General features: G+C 40.6%; 3 protein-coding genes, 1 long non-coding RNA gene and 1 other non-coding gene across 8 annotated transcripts; 4 read left to right on the top strand and 1 right to left on the bottom strand.

Annotated features, from left to right (window-relative positions):
* The first annotated feature begins 3,763 nt into the window (after window positions 1-3,763).
* On the top strand, window positions 3,764-8,003 carry LOC103703190 (putative serine/threonine-protein kinase At1g01540). Of its 3 annotated transcripts, none has more exons than XM_088710061.2 (8): window positions 3,764-5,058; window positions 5,360-5,464; window positions 5,607-5,729; window positions 5,823-5,993; window positions 6,086-6,215; window positions 6,301-6,510; window positions 7,385-7,581; window positions 7,747-8,003. In XM_088710061.2, the coding sequence occupies exons 1-7, from the start codon at window positions 4,448-4,450 to the stop codon at window positions 7,544-7,546; spliced, it is 1,512 nt and encodes a 503-aa protein (XP_088566187.2). In that variant the 5' UTR covers window positions 3,764-4,447; the 3' UTR covers window positions 7,547-7,581; window positions 7,747-8,003. The 3 variants fall into 3 exon arrangements, with proteins under 3 accessions (XP_088566187.2, XP_008784184.4, XP_089782999.1); XM_008785962.6 differs by having other exon boundaries at window positions 3,849-5,058; window positions 7,385-7,586; XM_089926873.1 differs by lacking the exon at window positions 7,747-8,003 and having other exon boundaries at window positions 3,849-5,058; window positions 7,385-7,722.
* A 357-nt stretch (window positions 8,004-8,360) lies between these two features.
* On the top strand, window positions 8,361-13,199 carry LOC103703191 (small ribosomal subunit protein eS10z-like). Its single transcript, XM_008785964.6, has 5 exons — window positions 8,361-9,858; window positions 9,953-10,001; window positions 10,087-10,366; window positions 10,474-10,609; window positions 12,895-13,199. Exons 1-5 carry the CDS (start codon window positions 9,856-9,858, stop codon window positions 12,967-12,969), a joined length of 543 nt encoding a protein of 180 aa, XP_008784186.1. The 5' UTR covers window positions 8,361-9,855; the 3' UTR covers window positions 12,970-13,199.
* Window positions 11,653-11,747, top strand: LOC113462479 (small nucleolar RNA Z161/Z228). Its single transcript, XR_003384907.4, has one exon. It is a non-coding gene; the product is annotated as a small nucleolar RNA Z161/Z228 (small nucleolar RNA).
* A 101-nt stretch (window positions 13,200-13,300) lies between the features above and the next one.
* Window positions 13,301-13,738, top strand: LOC148700303 (uncharacterized). Its single transcript, XR_015972806.2, has 2 exons — window positions 13,301-13,434; window positions 13,546-13,738. It is a non-coding gene; the product is annotated as an uncharacterized LOC148700303 (long non-coding RNA).
* Window positions 13,739-14,050: 312 nt separating this feature from the next.
* LOC103703192 (PI-PLC X domain-containing protein At5g67130-like) lies at window positions 14,051-18,081 on the bottom strand. 2 transcript variants are annotated; one of them, XM_008785965.6, is made up of 9 exons: window positions 17,892-18,081; window positions 17,725-17,793; window positions 17,513-17,635; window positions 17,281-17,400; window positions 15,643-15,741; window positions 15,257-15,560; window positions 14,948-15,171; window positions 14,760-14,846; window positions 14,051-14,302 (listed from the first exon to the last, which is right to left on the bottom strand). In XM_008785965.6, the coding sequence occupies exons 1-9, from the start codon at window positions 17,895-17,897 to the stop codon at window positions 14,144-14,146; spliced, it is 1,191 nt and encodes a 396-aa protein (XP_008784187.3). In that variant the 5' UTR covers window positions 17,898-18,081; the 3' UTR covers window positions 14,051-14,143. The 2 variants fall into 2 exon arrangements, with proteins under 2 accessions (XP_008784187.3, XP_017697305.3); XM_017841816.4 differs by lacking the exon at window positions 17,281-17,400 and having other exon boundaries at window positions 17,892-18,031.
* Window positions 18,082-22,991: the final 4,910 nt, after the last annotated feature.

Here is a 22,991-nt window from a genome sequence, read left to right as displayed (position 1 = left end):
GTAATATTGTACTATATATATATATGTTATTTTATTATACTATGTTGCATAATATTATGTATTGTCCTTTATGATAATTTTATCATATAAAAGTATTTTTTCAGTTTGTTTACCAAATACATGTTAAAGTGCCACAGCACTTTAGAAATGTGGTTACCAAACAACAAACAGGTTTTTATGAAAGCTCTACTTCAGAAAGCTCTATTTTTAATGGTTCTACTTCCAAAATCTCTACTGTCAACAGCTCTTCCAAATAGGGCCATAGTCGAGATAGATTAACAAGGTCGAAACATCTAATACTTGAATATCCGCCGATGGTAGCAAGAGTGAGACCATTCGGATATAGTCAAGAGCTCGGGCTATATCTTTCGGACGATAGAATTATTGATCCTCTCTAGCATCGTCAACTATTAGATCACACTTTGCACAAATATTAGAGCATTCCGTATGCTTTGATGCACCTAACTGTATGGCTCTCAAAGCGACTATTGCGTGATCCAAAGATGAATTTGTGGGGAGAAATATGGCTTCCTCTTTGGTGCGGAAGATGCGACCCTTGTCCTGTTCGCCCAAGTAGAAAGCTATTCATCTTAAAAATAACAATGGAAGATAGGTGGCTCCCACATACGGCCGATTTGGTGCGGTTTGGGTGATGTATTTTTTAAATAGAATATGTTATCTATTGGCAGTGGTTAACATAACAAAAAAATAACCTTGGCCACTTTCATTGATGATGACACGGCAAGGTACAGTTTCATCACCAAAGTCTTTTTCCTGGGAGCTTCACATTGCTGGATTTTGATGTAGATATTAAAGCTAACGAACGTTATCACCCATGACAGGAGCTGATTAGACATTACACATATATAATGTTATAACCCATAATTTTTTTTTTTTGTTGATAATTAGGTTGAATCAAACCAATCAGGTTTAAGTATATCCATGGGAATAAGAAAACGTATAGTTTTTTTTTTTATGAAAAAAAGGAAGGAGTCCGACCTGTATAAGTAATACATGGGCTGGCCTGACATTTGAATCTAGAATTTCTAGTCAAAAAAAAAAAAAACTCAACTCATATTTGATGATCAATTTTTTGAAAAAATAACTCACTTGAACTCTAGACTTTCTGTATAAATACAAGGGCTGGCCTCACAAGTCACATCCGAGCCCAGATTTCTTTTGCTCAAGGTAAATTTTTATCTATAATAAAATTTTGAAAATGTAACTTGATATAGGAGAATGGGATGTGATCAGAGCCAACGGTTTGGTCTAAAAAAATATAAAATATATAAATAAATTTATCTCATTTTATTAGTTTAAAATTTTAGGATAAACGGTGATTTTAACATGGTATTATAGTAGAGATACTGGGTAGGTCAAAACCAATTGAGTACCCTTAAACTTTGGAAAGCAATGGAAGCCGTGTTGAGTTATGGTTGTGGCTGAAGGCATTGGTTCAGTGTCTGTCCTTTCTTCAAGCAATCATTAACACAAGCTGGAATAGATCTTCTCATGTTCCTCGACAGGTACCTTGAGAGAAATGCAGTTAAAAGTTAAAATAGGCACTGAAGATAAGAGTAAGCCACTCGGTTGGTAGCTCAGAAAAACGGAGCTTTACTTTTAACTAAGTGGTTCCGAGTTCGAAACGCACAGACATCGATTAAATTGTAAAGATCGCATACTTCTTGCTTAGACACGGAGTTTAGAAGGATTACTGGTCCGCTGGTAGTCTCGGTGGTGCCAAGTGTGATGTATTCACATGAAGCGTTCGTATCGGAGCCTAGAGAGGTATCCGAGCCGAGCCCACGGATGGAGAGGGTATGAGTAAAACCGGTCGGAGTGCTCAACACATGGTCATTTATGTCTGCATCGAATATTCTCCTGATGGAATAGGGGCGGGCTCGTCCCTTCCTCTCTCTCCTTCCTCTTTTATTTTAGCAAAAAAAAAAGAAAAGAAAAAAGAGAGTAAGGTCCCAGTCCCACCATTTTGTGCATTAAATACTGATCTTATTTGGACTACTTTCTAGTTTGGATCTTTTATGCTGGATCATCTTTCACCATATTGAAAAGGTCAGAAGCTGGTCGGCCTTCTTTACTTTTGAAGGAAAATATTATTATAAATAATTGCTTCCAAGGTTAAAATTACTCCAAGTCTCCACACCATATAATTGATGCAAATAATGCCAATTCAGAAGAATTTCTATGCTCGATATAGATCATTTAGCCACTATGGATAGAACTGGATAAGATCCAGAAGTAAAATTTGCCATATCGAAAAGTCGAATCACAAGCTAAATTTTCGGATGTTATAATTTAATCATATAACATACGATTTAGATGTTTTTTTTCCATTAGGCAACTTTTCAAAATCTACATCATGATGTCCATTTTTTAGAGAAGGCGCTTCTAGCGATCAGATTCAAATTCTATCATTTGGAATATGAAATATATCATTCAAACTGGAAGTTTTTTTTGAGTATAATTTTGACAGAACATACCTTTCAATCGGAAAAGAATCAAGCATAGTAATAAAAGTATAATTAAAATAATAGTCTAGATTTATTTTCCAAAGAAGTTTAGTTTTTTTAGCAACAAAAGTATAATTAATATAGTAGTTGAGATATTCTCAAAAAAAAATTAGTTTTTTAAAATTTATTTTTGCTATTTATATTTAGTTTAGGCAAAAAAGTCGAAGAAAAATATGATCCAAATTGCGAGAGTAGACCTTACTATTATAAAATAATAATAATAAAAATAAATTATTTTTTTACTGTTTTTTGATTTTTTAATTTTACAGCTTTATCTCCGCTCAAGTTACTGCAGCAATTTAATGTTTCGGGTGTGGTCTGTGGAATATGAGGCCCATGGATTGGATGGTTAAGATCAGCTCTGCTATATTTGAGTTCCATGGATTGGATGGTTGAGATCAGTTGGCATAGCAAAGCTTGCACCAACGCCTTTTTTGATTTGAGTCCTAAAAAAGGTCTTATTGTTACCCAAAAAAAAAGGGTCTTTTTCTCTTTCCCATTGTCAGAGGCTCTTTATTGTCTTTGAAGTGGGAAACAACCGGGCTACGGAGGGCACATGCTCCGAAATCAATGCATGTACTCCCTTATTTGTTCCTGAGCTCACTCGAATGATGCTTCGGAGTTCTAAAACTCTTGAGTTTTGTGACACAAATAAGAAACCAGATATGGTATTAATCTATTAAAAGAACGAGGTTCCCCAATGAACAATCACCTCATTAATTGAAATGCCATTAAAATCTGATGCAGGTTGTAAATTTTCAACTGTTTGCTGATAAATTACTGTATCAGGTTGCCAACACAGCTGGCTGAATTTTTTTCTACTCGTTTAACTATTTTTTAATTATTTTAACTATATTCATCTACATTTGGTGTGGAAAGCAGAGGTAAAAAATATATACATATATTTTGACATAAGCCATCTGGATCCCATGTTTCTAGCATTAACTATTTAGATTATTTAGGTTGAAAGAATGTTTCAGATATAAATTATTCAGTTAATAATTTTATAAAATATTTAATAATTATTGATATATGCCATAAAGAATGGCATTCCATTTTTTTAAAAAAATATATGTGCTTTTTATCTACTCCCTATCTTATTCCCTACCCACACCGGAACACTGTTTTATCTGAGGCTGTGGGTATCCGAAAGCATCTACTGGGGCCCCGATACCCAGGCTCTCCCCATGATTCCGAGGCTCCAAAAGCTCGAAACCGGCACTGCATTAAAATTTGGAGCTAGCGTGATAATTCTACACCTAAATTGGCATCTTTGCAGTGAATGCTTCTATTTATTCCAGCAGTCCCATCATCACAGCTGCGACCTCTTCGAGTATTCCATCTCTCGTAAGTTCAATTTCCACTGCCTTCACTCTTCCACTTCTGTGACCCACCCACCTACCTATTTCTCCTGTTTGAGGGTCGGAGCTCTGCGGCGCCATCTGTTGCTCCTCCTCCGTGCATGCAGGACTCGTCACTTCCATGTTAATATTCTTCTCTGCTTCACCTACTTCCCATACACTCCACTCCTCCTGCTCTCTCTCTCTTTCTCCCTCTCTCTCTCTTCTTCTCCTCATTTTTAAAAAAAGCCATTCTTTCGTTCTCTTCCAGTTTCCATTTCTCCCACAGACCTCTCCTCTGCTCCTCCGATCATGTTGAATCTCATTGTCCCCATATTCTCTCTCTCCATCCATCCAAAATCCAAATTTAAGCAATCGAATCCTCTTCCACTCCGAGATTTCTCTGCAAAATCTAATTTTTAAGCAGTCAAATCCTCTTCCACGGCTGCAGTCCTCGCAAAAATCGAGTCTTTCCTCATGCGCTGCCCCCATTCCTTCCAAAAGTGCGATCCTTATCACCGCGCCCATTTCTGACCTCTCCTCCACTATTTCAGCAAGGAGGAGGAGAAGAAGAAGGGTATGTCGGACGCTGATCTCTCCGAGCCCACGGCCATCTTTGGCCTCCACTTGTGGGCGGTGGTAGGCATCTGCGTTGGCGCTGCCTTCGTCCTATTTCTGTTCTTGCTCTCCCTTTGGTACGCCTCCAAGCGCAGGACAGCCCCCACGATTCCTAACATCTCCAAAGAAATCCAGGAAGTCGGCGCCGACCACCCTTCCCGCCCCTCCGGTCCCAAGCCCTTCGCCCAGTTCCTCCTAAACCCCCCCTCCGATTCCCAGCCCTCTGTTCTCCTCCCTGTCAAGCGGCAGTCGGAGGAGGAGGCCCCAGCTGGGCTCCAGAAAATCCGTGTGGAAACCGGGAAGGACCATCGGATCACCTTCCCGGAGCGCAGGAGCGGCGGTGGATCGTCGCATGGGAGCGGCGAGAACCGATTACTGGAGCAGGCCTCACCGGCCGTCCCCGAGGTCTCTCACTTGGGGTGGGGGCATTGGTACACCCTTAGGGAGCTCGAGGCGGCGACCAATATGTTTGCCGATGAGAATGTGATCGGAGAAGGCGGGTATGGGATTGTGTATCATGGTGTTTTGGAGGACAACACTCAAGTTGCTGTCAAGAACTTGCTCAATGACAGGTAATCATCTGCGCAAGCTGAGAGCTTTCCAACCATTTTTGCAACAAATTCATCATTTCGCTTTGAAATTATAGTGGTTGCATGAGAATTGAGGACTCATCTGTATAGCTCTGTACTATCTTCGCAAACAAAATCTTCATTCCTGTTTGAATTTAGAATAGTTTCATGAGAATTGGAGTTTTAACTGGGTTATAACATAACATAGTTCAAATTGCGGACAAGTTATTGCTATTGGTGTATGATGGACATGAACGACAATTTCAACATGTTTGTCCTTCAACTAATGCTGTTGGATTTTCAGGGGTCAAGCTGAGAACGAATTTAAAGTAGAAGTAGAAGCAATCGGTCGTGTTCGACACAAAAATTTAGTGAGATTGCTAGGGTATTGTGCAGAAGGAGCTCATAGGTACTAAATTCTGCTGCCCTTTTGGTTCTTGTCATCTCACTTTAGCACAATAAAGATGCTGGAATTATAGTGGATTGAAGTATGATGCTGGATTGTTTAGGAATGCTTTATTTCCTAATCATCTGCTTCTTTTCGGTTTCAGGATGCTCGTATATGAGTATGTGGATAATGGCAACTTAGAGCAGTGGCTTCATGGGGATGTTGGACCCATAAGCCCGTTGACGTGGAAGATTCGGCTGAACATAATACTTGGAACAGCTAAAGGGTATGGTTGGATGTTGTTATTCTTTATCCTTGTTCAGTTTCAGTATATCTCATTCTTTCTCCATTTCTTGAAAGCTGGCCTATGGAAATGTAGGTTACTGTACTTACATGAGGGACTTGAGCCGAAGGTTGTTCACCGTGATATTAAATCGAGCAATATATTGCTTGATAGGCAGTGGAATCCCAAACTTTCAGATTTTGGCCTCGCTAAGCTCTTGAGCTCCGAGAGGAGCTATGTTACAACGCGCGTGATGGGAACATTTGGGTTAGTTTGAATATCTTCACTATTTTTTGTCTATAATACTCGAACTTGGTTGCAAGAGAAATTAACAATTTCCTGTTTCTGTCTGTTAATAGTTATGTGGCACCTGAATATGCTGGCACTGGTATGCTGAATGAAGCAAGCGATATTTATAGTTTCGGGATTCTTATTATGGAGATAGTTTCTGGTCGGAATCCAGTTGACTATAATAGGCCTCCCGGAGAGGTCAGTATTGAATGTTTTTGCCTTTTATTTTTTTTTTGAAAGTTCTTGTATTGATGCTGATCTAGTCGACAGAGGAGTGTTTCAGGTTAATCTGGTAGAGTGGCTGAAGACATTGGTTGGTAACCGCAATTGTGAAGGAGTTTTGGATCCAAAAATGCTCGAGAAACCTTCTTCAAGGGCATTGAAACGGACGCTCTTAGTAGCACTGCGCTGTGTGGACCCTGATTCACAAAAGAGGCCAAAGATGGGTCATGTGATACATATGCTTGAAGCTGATGATTTCCCATACCGAGATGTAAGTTAAGATCGCATCTCTATGACGCCAGTGGAGCTAATCTCTGGGTCTTTTTAGAAGATAACAAGTAGTACCAAGCTGTCTACTATTTCTGCATGCGACCCTTCACATGCTGATAATTGAATTCCCTAAATCTATATTTCTGTATCATATTACACGCACGCCGTTAGCATTCCCATTTTAGTTGTATTCTACTACGAACGTTATCTGCATTATCCTTCTTTAAGTGGTCTGCAACAATATTTCTGGAGTTTAAATTTGAACAGGAACACCTAAATGCTTCTTAATGTCCATCTTTATACCACTAGTGCTAAAATGTTTGAGCTAGAAGGACTGGTACTTCTTGCATATTGATCATTAATTCATTATGCTACTTGTGCCTTAGTTATAAGTGGAAAGTTTGAAACAGCACATCAGTCAGATTGGTATTTCTAGTTTCATTAATCTCTGATGATGTACTGGTCAAACAATATTTAAAAAAATTGCAATACCTACACAAAAATTAACACACTGGATTCTGTCAGTATTCTTTTTGCATTGAAAAAAGGTAAGAGAATTTGTGACTTGTCTATATACATGGCAACACTTTGTGACCTCTTTATCTCTGGACACCCTTGCTCTTGTACTTTCTATCATGAAATTCTGTTTGACATCTATTACTTCTCTCACTTGCATTTCATTCTGAGATTTATAATGTTAACTTCATAGTCTGTTGGCTTTGTCCTTGGTTATGATATAATTAGAATAACAGCATGTTTGGTGAAGTCTTCTGGTATCTAATACACTCTGTGCCAGCTTAACTGAACATCATTGGATCGATTTCTTATAACATCTTAACTAACTGGCATCCAATGTGTTGTATGGTTTATCCTAGGATCATCGGGCTGGACGAGATCCAGGGCAAACTTATCGTGTCTCTCCACAGGCAAAAGCAAGAATATTAGAAAAACCAGTGACGGAAAGAGATAATGGCAGTGGCATTGAGAATGGCAACCACGTCGATCAGCCTGCTAGGTGGAGGAAGCAAGAGGAATAGCTGAGTTTCAGCATTCACTTGGATATCTATTTAAGGTCTGGTATGCTTCATTAACTCAAATATTAATTATGCAAATATTGTTCCTTTTTTTCTGTAAATGTGGATCATTTGGAGTACATGCCTAAAGGCTTGTAAAGTTTTGGGCACCGTTCATTCTACTGTCTTTTATATTTTGATTTATATGTCTCAATGTGGTACAGGGATATCAAGGGAGGATTATCTCCTCCTTGTGGTCTATATTGCCTTTGGGCCTTTTTCTAGGAAAACTTTTCAAAGGTAAATTTTATATGTGATGTAACGTTCATTCGAAGTTTGACCATCAGTTTTGTTAAATTACACAGGAAAAGATGCTTGCGCTCTTCACGATGACCATGGTTCCAGAATCTAATCTGTTGTTGTAGTATCTAACCAACATTACCCATCACCTTGCAAGAAAAATTTAGCCCATTTTGAAGAACATGAGTTCATTGCATCAACCTTGTGCAGTCCAGAGTTAAAACTAAGAAAGCTTAAAAAAAAGAGGAGTGATAATGCAAGGAATGAAAAATTAGAACTAGTAGAATGCACTGCAAGCACTCTAGAGCTTTTCAATAACCAAAAGGAAATAGGATGAACTTCGGATGCACAAACCACTTCTCATCTACTTTAGCACTGCTTTCCTTGAGTTAATGGTGTGAGCTACTGTGGATTTTATGACCACTATGCATTCTCACTGGAGTTGTTTTGGCTGGTGGCTTGTGGAGGAATTGCTGCCAGTTGGGAATGCTGCATTATATGGAGGGGCCTGGGATAGCAGGTGTTGGGGGTGGAAAGCTAGTGGAGGTCGCTTTTCTTTTTCAGAGGTCTGCTTTGGGTGTGTGCCTGTGTGGGAGCAGTGGATTCTGACGTATATCCTCCCTCTCATTGAAATATGCTTGGAAAGGCCATGAGATTTGTTTACAAATCACGTATATATGGATTCTTGCAAGTATTTATCGGTAAAGCATGGCATTTGGTTGGAGCCGACAGAACTGGATCGATTGGGCTGTTTGTGTGCTTGAGCTGTGACAATTGGATGTTCCGTTCTTACCATACCGAACTTTTTAGAGCAATCTAAGCATCAGTTTTAGATGCTACGTCGGATCGCTGGTTCGTAGCTTAGTGGTCGCACACCCTATCCCTCAAGATTTCGACCCCACCTAGGATTTCCGGATTAAAAGTCTTGGGAGGACAAGCCCAAGTACGTGCCGTCGTTTAAATTAGAATCTAGTGCAAGATTTGCCCCCTTGTTTTTGTTTTTTTTTTGGGGTTATGCTATTGCTGCTGCTTGGCACTCTTTCTGTCACCCCACTTCGATAGGAAGATGCACAAACAATTCTTCCAAGAGCTGTTCGCATGCAAGCAAGCAAATGAAAGCTTGAATGACGTGTTGATTTTTGCCATGTCTGGATTAGTTGGTGGAGGGTTGTTGGAGATCTTGCTCGCCTCTTGTCCGGTTGGAGAGACCGAATGCGTGCTGTTGCTAGTTATGAGAAATGTCTGGTTGTTTGGGTCAGCCATGTCGTAAATTTTGAATGATCAATTTGTAAATAGGTGGCGAGTTTTTATTGAACGGTTCATCTTGTCAGCAGAGATCAGTATCAAGATGTATCAATTATAATTTCTACTTGTATCTCGTTGTTATCTATATTTTTAATTAATTGCTTCTAGCATAGCTATGACTAAGTTGTTATGTGTAAATCTCCACCTTAATTTATGGTAACTAAATATTTGAGAGCTTCTTAAGGTAGGTCTCTACCCTCCTCTTATCCAAAATGAAACAAAAGAAAAATTAATTACTTTAGTCTCACTAATGTAATTATGGCCTGTGTTTTGTCTCGAAAATGTTCTATGAAATTGTTTGTGGGCTTATGAGCAAGTTACCTTTGAGTAAGATACATCAAGCTCTTTTAACTGCGAACCGGGCCTTGTATAGCTGGTGAAACCTCTTTGTTTAACAATTACAAATTTTCATATTAAAAAAAACTGTGCGGATAGGTGTTCCAGTGTTCCACTTCCACCCAATCCGGTTGCAGCCCAACACACAAAATTACAAACAATCCTCATTTGCCAACCGTGTGATCAGTGAAGTCTTCCTTAGTCCACGACATCCATGATATAACCCAAACCGTCCGATCAACAGAGATCAACGGCCTGATATAGTTCTCACCTTTTATAAACCCCGGCCGCTCCAACTCTAGGGTTTCGCCATCCCCTTTCCATCTCCCCGCGCTCGAGCTCTCCTCCGCGGCGGATCTCTCCCTCCTTGGTCTCCCTCGAAATCCATCACCATGGTAAGCAAATTGGAATTTATCTTCTCGATTTCTCCCTATTTCTTCTACGTTCTTCGTTTAATCCCTTCTCTCTTGATCGCAATACCTCTGTCAGATCATCCCCAAGAAGAATCGTCATGAGATCTGCAAGTATCTATTCCAAGGTGCGCTTTTTAAGGTTAGGGTTTTAGATCGCAAAAGATCGTTTTTGATTCGATTTCTGATGTTTTTTTTTTTGGTGGGGATCAGAGGGGGTTTTGTACGCGAAGAAGGATTACAACATGGCGAAGCACCCTGATGTCGATGTGCCGAACCTCCAGGTGATAAAGCTGATGCAGAGCTTCAAGTCGAGGGAGTACGTGAGGGAGACGTTCGCCTGGCAGCACTACTACTGGTACCTCACCAACGACGGCATCGAGTACCTCCGCACCTTCCTCAACCTCCCATCCGAGATCGTCCCTGCCACCCTCAAAAAGTCCGCCAAGCCTTCCCGCCCCTTCGGCGCCGGCCCTCCTGGCGACCGCCCCAGGTACTCCCGATCTCTGTTATAAAGAAGTGTTTTTGATTGGTTTTATGTTGTTTTATTCTGTAGTTTGTGACATCTTGATGACTGTATGATAATGTGTCTTGGGGTAGGGGGCCGCCTCGCTTCGAAGGCGACAGGCCGAGGTTTGGAGATAGGGACGGCTACCGTGGAGGTCCTCGCGGTGCTTCAGGTGATTTTGGTGGGGATAAGAGTGGTGCTCCTGCAGAGTTCCAGCCATCTTTTAGGGTAGGTGCCTTCGCGATGGCATCTAGTGTCAGAATTATTTAACTTTATTGCACTTGTTTTTGTGCTTCCAGAGCTTTGATTAAAGGCATTATATTTAATACAATCGGTATTGAAATATAGCTTGTCTCTCTTCATCACAGCATTAGCCAACAGAATTGATGCTACTACCGTCTAAGCATTCGTCCTTAGATCTGTTACTTTTATATTCTAGGAGACATATTACTGCATATGTAACAAGTTATGATTTGCGTTGCCACTTGCCAATGCTTAGTATGTTCATATCTCTGCTCAATGAAATACCATAAACCATATGATTATGAAGTTGTATGTGGAGGTCATAACATTTGGTATGATTCATTGCGATGATTTTCTTATTGCAAATTGTCACTGAGCACTTTTATTTCTTTCTTAATTACTTAAACTGATATATGATTTTAAATTCTAGTGAATTTGTTGGTGGGTGGCTCAATTTTCTGTGCTTCTAGCATTTTGAAAAAAAGAAGAAAAGAAAACCTTACAAAAGTATCAGAACCGAAAGTTCTTGCAATGAATTGACTTTGGAAATTTTTCCCCAACACCCTCCCAAAAAAAAAAGATAAAAAAACTAACAGGCATCTTTCTCCACTCCACTAAATGTTTTAAAAATTTGCATCACATTAATTCTATTTACCCAGCTTGTCTAAAAATCATCTAATGTATCTCCTGCTCTACACAACACCTTTACCACTGTATGCTGTTATGGCTCATGAGGTGAACTTAAAATTTTATTGGTTTAAGGGCCAGAGGCCCCTTCTAAAGATTGTAGATATCATGCTTCTGTAATTTGTATAGTCATCCTGAGGATTCTGTTTCACTTTACCTTGTCATGGTTTTAATATCCTTTTCTACACTGTGATATTAGATTTCTTCTTTTATGTTCTTTACTGCTAAATTTATGAAGCTAGATGATTAGGATGGTTTTTTAACCTTGCTGTAGATTTATTTGTCTTTTCTACATCTTGATGTTAGAATTTTCTTTAATGTTCTGAATTGCAAAATATATGAAGCTAGATGATGAGAATGGTTTTTATATATCTCACGATGGTCATCTGAGGCACTCTTGGTGTCTATATTGATGCATATCCAATCTCTGATGGCTTTTCTTGACATTCAGATTTTTTTTACACATGTATATCCATACTCTATGAACATTAAATAGGGGAAAATATGTATTTGCATAAGATTGCTCTTTTTGGAAGCTATGCATGATAGTGCTAGTGCTTTTTTGAGGGTAGAGCAAATTTGTTTTGAATTTTTTGTTTCTTTCACTACCTTTGCGTATGTTACTTCGGTTGCCTCTTTGTTAGTGTGTTTCATCTGTGTAGCCTGCATTGGTAATCATATTAAATTATTAACCTGAAGTTAATTCTCAACTAATTATGTGGACTTATTATAGGACTATTTTTGAGTCTACCCATTTGGTTAAGTTTTCCACCCATGAAAGCTTGAAACCAAATAAGATGAAAGTGAGTCTTGTGGTTATTCCTGTTTCCAGTTTTTATGTTCATGTAAAGTATTGTGTAATGAAATATAAATTTTATACCATATTGGATATTTAATATGTTTAACTGGGTCTCTTAGTTTTGAGTAAATCTGCTTGTGACTTCTAGAATGAATAGAAAGCATCATTATTTTGTGCACTAAGTATGCAAATTAGTCACATCAAGGTGTATGATCTGCTTGCTGTTGGAAGTAGCTCTTGAAGTATCATGTTAACCACACCTTCCCCCTCCTTAGATTCTAGATGTAAGAGCATGTTCTGGTTAACAAGCTTCTCCATTTGCCTAAAATCTTACCCTTGGTGTCCAACATGGAATTATTTGCCACTCCTAGGAGCCAAGTATTGCAACTACCACCTCTCGGCCGCTAATCATTACTATTTGATGCCCTCTTACTACCACTTGCATTGGAGGTGATCTTTTTTCTTACTATTTGACTCCTCCTGTCACTCACTACCATTTTTTGTTCATTCTTTTATTCTTCATTGCTAATAAGGACTCGCCAAAGCCCCAATGCTTTTAATGATCTGCAATATGGAGTTTCATTTCTTTATGTCGTATGCACAACAGCTCACTTCAATGCAAGTATTGATCTGGTGCAATACCATGTATATTTCTGATGTCTGGGTTATTCCGTATCATTATTTAATGATTGATGTCTGAACATTCAGAATTTAATAGGAGTTCTTTGACCCAAACAGGTACTTGTTTTTCTAATGGGTTTCCATCCTTGTTACCTCTCAACAGGGTACTGGTGGTAGGCCTGGCTTTGGCCGCGGCGGTGGTGGATTTGGGGCTGGTCCTGCATCCTCAATGGAGTAGTGTTTTTTTTTATTGCTTTTTGTGATGTCACCATCTCATTACTTGCTTTTTAGCTCTCCAAGAAATTTTGTAGTAGTGAAAAATTCTGTCTTTGGATGAAATTTATCGTGAAGAATAATTTGTTTTTGTATTGCATTTTGACTGCTTGGGGAACATTTCATTACTCTTAAATGCTCATGAAATTGCGGCTTAGCAAGCGGCCTGCTTGTATGCCGTGCCTTGGTACTGAAGTATGGAGATCTGAAGGGTCGAGTTTATTGTTTGCTCTGATGTCCATCCCAACCTAATAATTAAGCAAATATTTGCTTTGATTGTTGTGCATATGCATGTTTGGACTGTATAGTGGAGCAACATAATCACTGTCACATGTTGCTCACGTGGAATATTTACATGCCGGAAATGTGCAGCCGAACGTTATAGGATCGATTGAATATCCTATATATAGGGATAGTCTGGGGTTCTAAGGTAAGTTCATTTAGAAACATCAAAAATTTTTCTTTCTTTTCACACTGTTGTCTTGCCCATTAAGGCAAGGATCCTCTGCCCGAAACTTTCTAACAAATGGATTTCTTGCAGGTTGTCCTCAGAGAAAGCTAGTTCTTTTATACTTTAATTATTGCGTTCAGTTCGATTCTTACCGACTTCAGAGCGAGCCGACCCATCCTCCGACTTGGTTCGGAATTCTGCGGCAACAATGATAAACATGTCACCAGTCAAATGTGTATGGTGAAGAAAAGTTCTTTAAACGTGGAAGTCGCATATGATTACATGAATGGTGCCTTACGAGTTTACCCCGAGTTATTTGCTTTCTTTAGGATCAGTGATGGCAAAGTGTGCCCTCCCACGAGACATAAGTATTGGTTGACCACGCCAACCAAAGTAGATGTCGTGGCGGACTTGGGTCAACTAATATTTTTTCGGACACAAGGGTGAAGCCGGGAAGGGGAATGTAGTGAGTAGTATCGAGACGTTTCAGGCTTACACTCTAGCTTTTTTAACTTCCAATACATATCGAACAGGTTGGAGCTTACAGGAACAGGTTTGCTTTTCCGATAACAAAGAGAATATTGGGCTTAAGATGTCTCAAAACTACTTCATTCTATTAATTTGCTCAGCTAACACGGCTGGCTCTCAATCACAAGAATCGATACATCATCAACACACAGACTACAATCTACAAAAGTAACAGGGCTATGACCATGCACACCACAATTATCCACCACCACCTTTGAAGTGGCCTTCCCGCAGCTGAAGTACTCAACTTTTTGTGCTGTCGATGCCAAGTGCGTGAAGCCTTGGGTGAATCCCCACAAGTGCCCCGGGAGCCATTAACCTGGTTGAACAATGGAGCAGACAATAAGATAGATGTGAGTTTGGTGCACACAGAACTGCTACATTACCATTCAGCAAAAGGAAATAGTTCAAAGAACTACATGATTTATCGACGAAAACAATTCACAGGCAGTCAAGCCATTTGCACCATTCACTTTGCCACAGCCCAATTTATAAGGTTGGTTCCATCTTCCATGGAAGTTGCTGAATCTCGACTCTCCTTGGTACTGTAACCATCTTTCTTCTCTCATAGATTGTCGCACTCATTCCCTCTCTTATGTATGATTGCAATTCTCTCATTTTTTTCATAAGTAGGTAATCATCCAGCAAATCGAGAGTCATCTGTCTTAATGGATGTGCAACCATGATCATGTATCATCCTAACCCTTCCTTTCCTTGGTCACTCGTGTTAATCCTAAGAGCCTATATTAGACCATGAGAAAGAAAATTTACCCGACCTTGCAATCTGCAATACTACCGCATCCGCAGATTAGTTGTCCATTTGCTATATCTGTGGCTTCTGGGGCTCCACCTCTATCACTTCTCTGCGTCGAAAGACCAAGAAAACTTAATTTAATGCACACCAGAAAATGTCAACTAGAAAGATAGTCTGATTTGATGAAATAGACATTGTTCTGCAACCTACCTTGTAAAAATCTACTGCTATAAAGTTAGGCCATCGGCTAGCTGATGCATTGCGACAGGTGTTCAGCATGCTCTCAAGTGGAGCTGAATTTTCCTTGCAAGCTGCTGGGTAATTTGGTGCGTCTGGAAAATAGTTCATCAAAACAAGTGACCTTGACATGGTATTCATGGGGGACGACTCGGCACGATTTGGGCACGAACCATCTTTCATCCCCCCATCTCCATCTGCATGCATGGAATTCATACAAAGATGATCCGCAAGAAAAAAAGGCAGCAGAAATGATGTTCTTTCTACAAGGTCTTAACGTACATTGGTTTTCTACTACGTATCTCCACTGATATGCGATGCCCTCGGCGGCTTCTTTCGAAGATTTCGATGTGAAAACCACCAAACGTTGATTCTTGTTGATCATGTCACTGAGCAATGGCCAGTCCCCACCTTTCTGGGGCATTCGGGAGACTGGGAACCAATACTTCTTTAGGCCCGAGGCAGTAAACACTTTAGTGAGACCATTAGGGGAAGTGACATAGTCTTCAATAAATATGGTGATGACCTCTGAAGGGTTTGCTTGGAGGAATGCCTGGATTTCTTTAAGCACATCGATGGCAGGTTTCTGATCAATGATCGACTTGGATCAGTGAAGAAGAAGAGTCGGACGCAAGAGAGGGCTAGAAAGCTTATTTCTGAAAACTTACAAAGGCAGTGAAATTGTAGCAATTGCCACCAAAGGAGTGGCACAACCAGATGTCGTTCAGAAAGTCATACATATCCAGCATCAAGCCCCTGACACCATTCTGCATTCAAATGGCAGTTAGAGTACTATTGCAAGAACCAGAAAAGTTAAGCTGAAATGCTGCATGATGTCAACCAAGTTCAACTAGAAGACTTAAAAGCTTGCTTCACAATATATGCTACCTTGTTCAATAAATATGCTATTCTTTCTGTTGAGTCGAAGCTTACTCGTAAATTAAATGGTTTGGTTCTCCCTCTCCCTCGTTTCTTTCAGGAAAAAGGATCAAAAAGAGAGAAGATGATAATGATGGTTTAAGTCTTCCTTGTCATATATGTAGCAAAACCTCCATGGATTACTATTCTAGCTACCACTGTGCCTAAGTTTTTCAAGGAACCAATTAATTAAAAGCCTGTTCCAATATATAACCAGTATGACGTCGGTGCTATTGGAATGTCCACGGTTGTGTAACCAAACACTTGGGAACAGATCCGGTCCAACCCTTTGGGTCCAATGGACAGTAAGCTAGAGTTATCACACATGTTTGAGCCGGTCAGAAGACTACAGTCGCTGGACTGCAATTTTGAACTTCTAATACGATCTTCTCCAAAAAAAAAAAAAAAGATTAGTGGTATTCCAAATTCTGTGCTTTGATAATTACTTTTACTTTGCATCCAAGCACCACAAATGCAATGTTTAAAAGGTCATGTGCAACATGATTTTAAGCCAAAATAAAGAAAAAATTTTTTTTCCAAATTTTCCTCGTGCATGGACCCTCAGCAGTACATAATTTGCACTGCAGAATAATATTGTACATGGCCGCTATCAAAAAAATAGATAGCTATCAAACAAAGACAATTGTGATGGCCATCGAACGCTGTACAACACTTAGTAGTGTAAATGAAGAATCATATTTTGAGGAACTCTTTGCTCCACGTTCCTCTTTTGCACCTGTAGCTAACCATCAGATTAAAACTAATACCAACCACGAGATCCTGAAAAGCATTGGGAAAGGAATGATTTGTTTACACGGCACCACAAGGTGCACCACTAGATGAGAGGTAATGTCGTTTTCCTACATGAATTCTGATTGAACAAGTAGAACTTTAAGCAAGTTAATCCTTATCTTCTTGAAGGTCGCACATCATGACTTATTATTTTATTTAAATTTATACTTGTAAGTTAAATAAACGTATAGAAGAGATATTTTCCAAGGAGCAGAAGGGTTTCCTAGTTGGTGCCCTACCAACTTCTTTATCTTTTCCTCCAAACAACAGACCGACTGCATCTAAATTAGATTATAAGCACAACAAACACCTGGAAATAATCCAAATAATTACAAATTATTAGGATGTTTAAGAAAAAACTCTCCCATTTTTTAAAGAATACTTCCGATCAAAATTAGCAACAAGTTCCTTCTTTTTTTTTCATTTTTTAAATAAAAACCGTCATAACGGACCCAACGGCGGCGCCATTAAAAAGAAATATCTACGCGGGCTACACATGGCGCGCGTGCTTGCTAATTTAATGGCACGAATCTCGCGGCTGCCGTCATCCAGCCTCGAGATTCGCGCCGAAGGATCAGACAGAGGGAGAGACATACGTTGAGCTGGTCGGTGACGGAGTCTTGCTGGTTCGTGGGGGCGAGTGTGGCGGCGATCTTCGCAAACGAGTTGTGGGTCGTGAGCCACGCGTACCGATTGAACGGCAGATCGCTCCCCCCCTGCCTCGCGTTTCGTGCAGTTCCCATCAAAATCAACCATCCAAAAAATAAGAACATCGAATCCAACATCTACCCAAATTATAAGAATAAAAGAACAGCAAGAGATCTTGACCTTAGATTTGGGATCCGTGGGCTTGATCCGGGTACACCTTGGCCGGAATTCGCCTTCCGCGATGCACGTCTCGCAATGCAGCCCGGCGTCGCAGTTCCAATTGACCAGGCACGTCTTCCCCAGCTATAAAAAATTTAGGAACAAAATTTATTACTTTCACTTCAACAATTCGACAACTAGAGAAACAGAGCGTACGAGGAAAATTAGCGGACCGGGGCAGCAGAGGAGGGAAGGAGCCCAAGCAGCAGCAGTGATGATACCACGAGAGGTACAAAAGATAGCTGCAATTTACCAATCGTAGTTAGAAAAAAAAAAAAAAGCTTGACTAATTAGAAATTTTGTAAAGAGTGAAGAGATTTAGAGGAAAAAATAAACATACCTTCATCTTCTCCTATTTTGATTCATGTAATAAGATTAGAAAAGAAGCCGAGAAAGAGAGGTAAGTGGAGGTTTCTCTTCTACTCGAGCACCTGAAAGTCTGGAGAGGTGGAATTAGAGGAACTTCTGAGAGAGAGAGAGAGAGAGAGAGAGAGAGAGAGAGGAGATGGGGGAATGATTAAGTTTAAAATAGGAGTCAGGAGGGGAATATTCCTGTTTTCTCGGGGAGCGGAGACGAAATGGTTTGGATGTGCTGCGGGTGCACGCTAGATACTGATGGCGCACCGCACGGCAACGGCGCGGATGTTCCGGGCCTCGGGAGAGAGACGAAAATTATACGCGCCGTAAAGTGCGCCGGTGGGATACGTGAACGCGATTCGAATCGAAGGACCACCCAGGGATCGAAGCATAGCTAAATGAGGTCAGTACCAGCCCCTTTTTTTTTTAAATGGATCGTTATTAAATTTATGAATGTGGAGTAGAGAGAGTTATGAGTAGAAGATAAAGAATAATAATTGCATAAAGGGTGCAAAGGTGAGTCCAGCAATATTATGGTAGGTGGATGTATTTACGTAATTTGATTTTAGTTTATCTTATGGTAGATTCAACTATCCAGCAATATGTCTATAAGTTCAGATGCGCATAAGACCTGGAATAGTGAAAAAAAATCATACATGTTAAGTGCTAAATATCTACTCAAGAAACATGCACGCACCGTATGGCATATGGCAAGAAAGAACGAACGTTGAAGTATTTAATTATCCCTTTCGGAAACCAACTCACCACCGCAACTAGTTTTGCAAATCTCAAGTATTTAATTTCCTTCCTTTAAAACCTACTCTATATTGTTCGCTTAGCAGGTTCTATTCTGTTTCTCTTTGGATAAGAAATGAAGGGGTACATGTCCCACCCGGCCCTTAACTTAAGCTCAATCAATGAAGACCATAATTCTGGACCAAAGTTAGAAATCTACGTATGCGTAACTTGAAGAATTTTTTTTTTTTTAATTCGTTTGAGAAGAAATGGGCTCTTAAAGCCAAGTTACCAAAGGGGGAGCACCAGCCCAACCCTGTCTCCTAGACAAAGAAAAATGGCAAATTTGGCAGCCTCGGACCCTCCCCTTTGCTCACGCTTTACTGTCACTATTGGCCACCTTGAAGGAAAGAAAGAGGATGCTTTCTCTTTTTTTTTTGGGGTAATATAGAGATTGTGGTATCTTTACGCGACGCCACTTTAACGAGAGTCTTGCATCCAAGTGTTTACGCGAAACTGGCGTCCATGACACCGAGGTTCCCTTTTTTCTTGGCCATGGGGCGGTGGATTGGATTGCTTTTTATATGGCACAGTATTTTTTAGTAAAATTTTATGGATGGATGCATCATTCATCTCAATTTTACTTCATAATATTTTATTTTTTTAAAATTGAGGGCTGCACAGCAAATTGAGAGCTGCAGCCAAAATGGATAGTCACCTGTAAGTGACTAATTGTTTCTGTTGTTTTCAGAGGCTCATATTCAAATTCCACCAAATTAAGAGCTCCGATTATTCACCATGATCTCTCCTTCTGAGGCTATATATCTCATCTACTCTTGAATATCTTGCATACCCTTAAATGGCATGACGTCCAAAATGAAAGAACTCTTACACCTGGTCATGTGCCGGTGACGGCTTCAACAACTGCCGACGAGCTCGAAAGAGAAAACAAAGAGGCACGGTTCAGTTATCACCCTCAGACAGCAAGCGGCAATCGGAACTATGGGCTGATGTTGTGAAGATCCATGAGGGTGTGTGTTCAATCCCGCATCGATTATTTATTGAAAAGATCTTGATAGGGCTAAGAAATTTTAAAAAAATATTTTTTGGCTAGTTATTTTGGATAAGGTCTTAGATTGTGACAGACGTGGCATACTGTAAATGCATGCTGCAAATGACAAACTAGATGGTCGGATGCGGCCCATATATGACAAAGCTATAATGAGAGAGCTGCATGGAATTCATAAATGACGGCCACAATACATCTTAATTAGTCTTTTCCATGAAAATATAGAGATGTTAATACATCAAACTGCAATGTCGACAAAAAAAAATATCACCATTTTTTTCTATAATGATCTTCCTGATTTACGATGGTTTTGCTTTCACCAAGTGGCCAAGGTTGGTTAGTTTGCCTAGTTAGTAAGCTTACAATAGATTGGCAAATTAACTAGCATCATTTATATTACAAAGATAGCCATGAAAGGCATTACAATATATACATATTTATACACATATAGCCGGTGGTAAAAATCAGATAACAATAATACTCGACAATAATGCTGATTCTAGATCATACTATTATTATTATTATTTTAAATTACCATCTAATATGGCTTAGATTTGTCGTATTTAAAATTACACCTGACAACTCAGCTCGCCAACTAAACGATGATATGTCCGATCAGATCGGCACGTGAATTGACAGACGATGATATGTCCGAGTAGATCGGCACGTGAATCTGCCAAATCGGATATTGAGTAGATCAATTTAATCACTGAAACTTTGACGTATCATCTCTAAGTCCAAGTGTCCAACTTTTACATTAAAGTTCCCAATTTGTTTTCTTCCTGCCTCCATGAATGGAATAATTTGCAAGTAATTTCATCAAAAGCTAGACTATCGTACCCAAGGTTTCAAAAACCGTTCGGTTTGGTACAAAGAGCATGGTTCAGACCCGGGCTGATCGTAGGCCGGATCTTGGGCCTAAGCCATATACATTTTTACTCGGCCTTCAAGCCAGAGATATTTAAGATGCAATATACTTTATGTCCCATGTCTGGCCCATAATCAGCTCTAGTTCGGATTGCAGTGAGTGGGCTTATGTTCTCAGTTGGGCCTGGGTCAGAGCCGAATCAGGGTAAACCGCAGCACTTTGGGCCGAACTGCTACCAGGCTCAAATCCAAACCTTTCCTATTCATGGGCCGGCGTCAAGGTTGAGAACTGCTTAGGGCTCTTCTATCTTCCCTCTTTTTTCCTTCCCGTTCAGTAGTTGTATTGAAAAGAAAATGCAGGCTAAGGGAGATAGGTGGCATAATTTCACAAAAATCTTCAATACCTTGTCAAGAGCAAAAGCATTGCTTTCACAAGGTCGCACAGACTGATCGGTCGGTAGGGCACAATCTCTAGATGAGGGACTACTGCAATCATTGTTATTGTTACATGATTTCGAAGCACTACCGAAGGACTATATGAAGATACGAAGAATTTGTTATTCACTGCCACTATTAACACAATTTTATTTGGTCTCTTCTCAAATAAATTCATTCTACCTGCAGTCTTTTTCAGTGTTTGATGTACCTATTAGTTGTAATTGCCGATATGTTCCTTTTAATTGGACTCGTGATTCCGAGTATCCTAATTGCTTTTAAAATGCCTATGTGAATGCCATTGTATTATATATATAATTTGGAGTGTATGATATGCATGTTTCTAACTTTGGTATATACATGAAATCATAAATCGAATAGTCGGTATCTGCACTTTCTTTCGTGTTTTTTTTTGGTGGATTTCTAATACAGTACGTGTACAGATATACCCAATAAAATTAGAAAACAAAAAATTACAGAGTGCCTGAGGCAACTCCTCCTCTCCAGCCCACAAGGTGCTTCTAGAATGATTAGCCACATAAGCGACCATTCAATCCGTAGCCCCGTTGGCCTCTTTAAAAATATGCTTGGCTTGAAAAGCTCCACCAACCCTCGTCATCATCCAGATGTTTCGAAGCAAAAGGTAGTTTGAGCTCACATCCCTCGGACTTCCTGGATCTAACTGATCACCGTAGCGGAGTCACCATCCAGGATAACCGAGCTGGCCTATAGCACTCACCGCGCATGTCGAAGACCCGCCCAAGCAGCCCTCAACTCCGTTTCGGGGACCAAAATATCGAATAACCGGCAGCCATCTACTGCCACTATCCTAGAGTTCGGGTCCCGTATGACAAAACTCGCACATCCTCTTGTGCCTTCGTCCAATACAGACACGTCGAAATTGATCTTGAGGAAGCTCGAGAGTGGGAGCTCTCAGGTTAAGAACACCATATAAGAAGATGCTTGAGTAGGGTGGGAACTCTAGACATGAAGATATCATAAGAAATCCATAACTAAGATTTAGAGATTAAAAAGGCTGCTTCAAGGCATATCCATGTGCACTAGTTGGTTCCATTCATAAGTTCGATCCTTCTTGGCTTGGTATGTACCATACCCATCCTTCATGGATGCACGTTAGTCCTTGGTTTTTCCAACCTTGCTCTCACCTTATATTATGCTCTCCATTGTTGACGAGGAAAATGAAAAATAATAGGAAATGGTTAGGAGTTGGGGAAGGCATTTTTTTTTTTTTTTTTTTTTTTGCTGAAACGGATGCTTCATACAGTACGGGTATGAATACACCCAATAAGATCAAAATACAAAATCTCGCGGAGTGCCAAAGACAGCTCCGCCTCCCCCGACCACAAGGCATACCCCGAGTGGTGGGCCGCATGGGCAGCCACCCAATCGGCTGCCCCATTGGCCTCCCTGAATACATGCTTGGCCAGAAAGGCCCCCTCATCACACAACATCACAATATCGCGAATCAAGGGATGGTCTGTGCCCTCACCCCTCAATCCCCTCTGAATCCACCGGACGACAGTGGCCGAGTCACCCTCCAGAATAATCGAGCTGGCTCGCAATACAGCCCGCGCATGTCGAAGGCCTGCCCAGGCTGCTCGCAGCTCAGCTCCAGGAACTGATATATCGAACAACTGACAGCCACCGGCGGCCACTAACCTGGAGTGCGGGCCCCGTATGACAAAGCCTGCACCGCCGCTCGTGCCGCCATCCAAAACTGATCCATCGAAGTTGACCTTGAGGAGGCTCGGGGGTGAGGGCTCCCAGGTGAAAAACACCAACTGAGGAGCTGCCGAAGCAGGGGGAACCCCAGGTGTCCCGAGCTATCAAAGGTCGGTCTGAGTGAGGGGCAGGTCTGATCTCCGAGGCCTGTGCTCGAGCAAACTCTGCCACGAACCTCGGCGACACCCTGCGCTCACCGAGAGTGCGGGCATTCCTTGCCAGCCAGATCTGAAG

This window comes from Phoenix dactylifera, chromosome 13 (genome assembly GCF_051530095.1).
Source record: "Phoenix dactylifera cultivar Ajwa chromosome 13, Ajwa_hap1_PhDact_Kaust_v1.1, whole genome shotgun sequence".
Classification (NCBI taxonomy): Eukaryota; Viridiplantae; Streptophyta; class Magnoliopsida; order Arecales; family Arecaceae; genus Phoenix; species Phoenix dactylifera.
Note: the sequence above shows the minus strand (reverse complement) of the source record. Positions and strands in the feature narration are given on the sequence as shown.

What these genes read in the sequence shown, in the direction of transcription:
- LOC103703192 (XM_008785965.6), bottom strand. An exon ending in CCACGGATCCCAAATCTAAG is followed by an intron (nt 17,401 to 17,512) that starts GTCAAGATCTCT and finishes AACGCGAGGCAG; the next exon opens with GGGGGGAGCGATCTGCCGTT. An exon ending in CCGTCACCGACCAGCTCAAC is followed by an intron (nt 15,742 to 17,280) that starts GTATGTCTCTCC and finishes ATTTGAATGCAG; the next exon opens with AATGGTGTCAGGGGCTTGAT.
- LOC103703191 (XM_008785964.6), top strand. An exon ending in CTGCAAGTATCTATTCCAAG is followed by an intron (nt 10,002 to 10,086) that starts GTGCGCTTTTTA and finishes GGTGGGGATCAG; the next exon opens with AGGGGGTTTTGTACGCGAAG. An exon ending in CCTCCTGGCGACCGCCCCAG is followed by an intron (nt 10,367 to 10,473) that starts GTACTCCCGATC and finishes GTCTTGGGGTAG; the next exon opens with GGGGCCGCCTCGCTTCGAAG.
- LOC103703190 (XM_088710061.2), top strand. Translation starts at nt 4,448, where the DNA reads ATGTCGGACGCTGATCTCTCCGAGCCCACGGCCATCTTTGGCCTCCAC. An exon ending in AAGAACTTGCTCAATGACAG is followed by an intron (nt 5,059 to 5,359) that starts GTAATCATCTGC and finishes TTGGATTTTCAG; the next exon opens with GGGTCAAGCTGAGAACGAAT. An exon ending in ATGATTTCCCATACCGAGAT is followed by an intron (nt 6,511 to 7,384) that starts GTAAGTTAAGAT and finishes GGTTTATCCTAG; the next exon opens with GATCATCGGGCTGGACGAGA.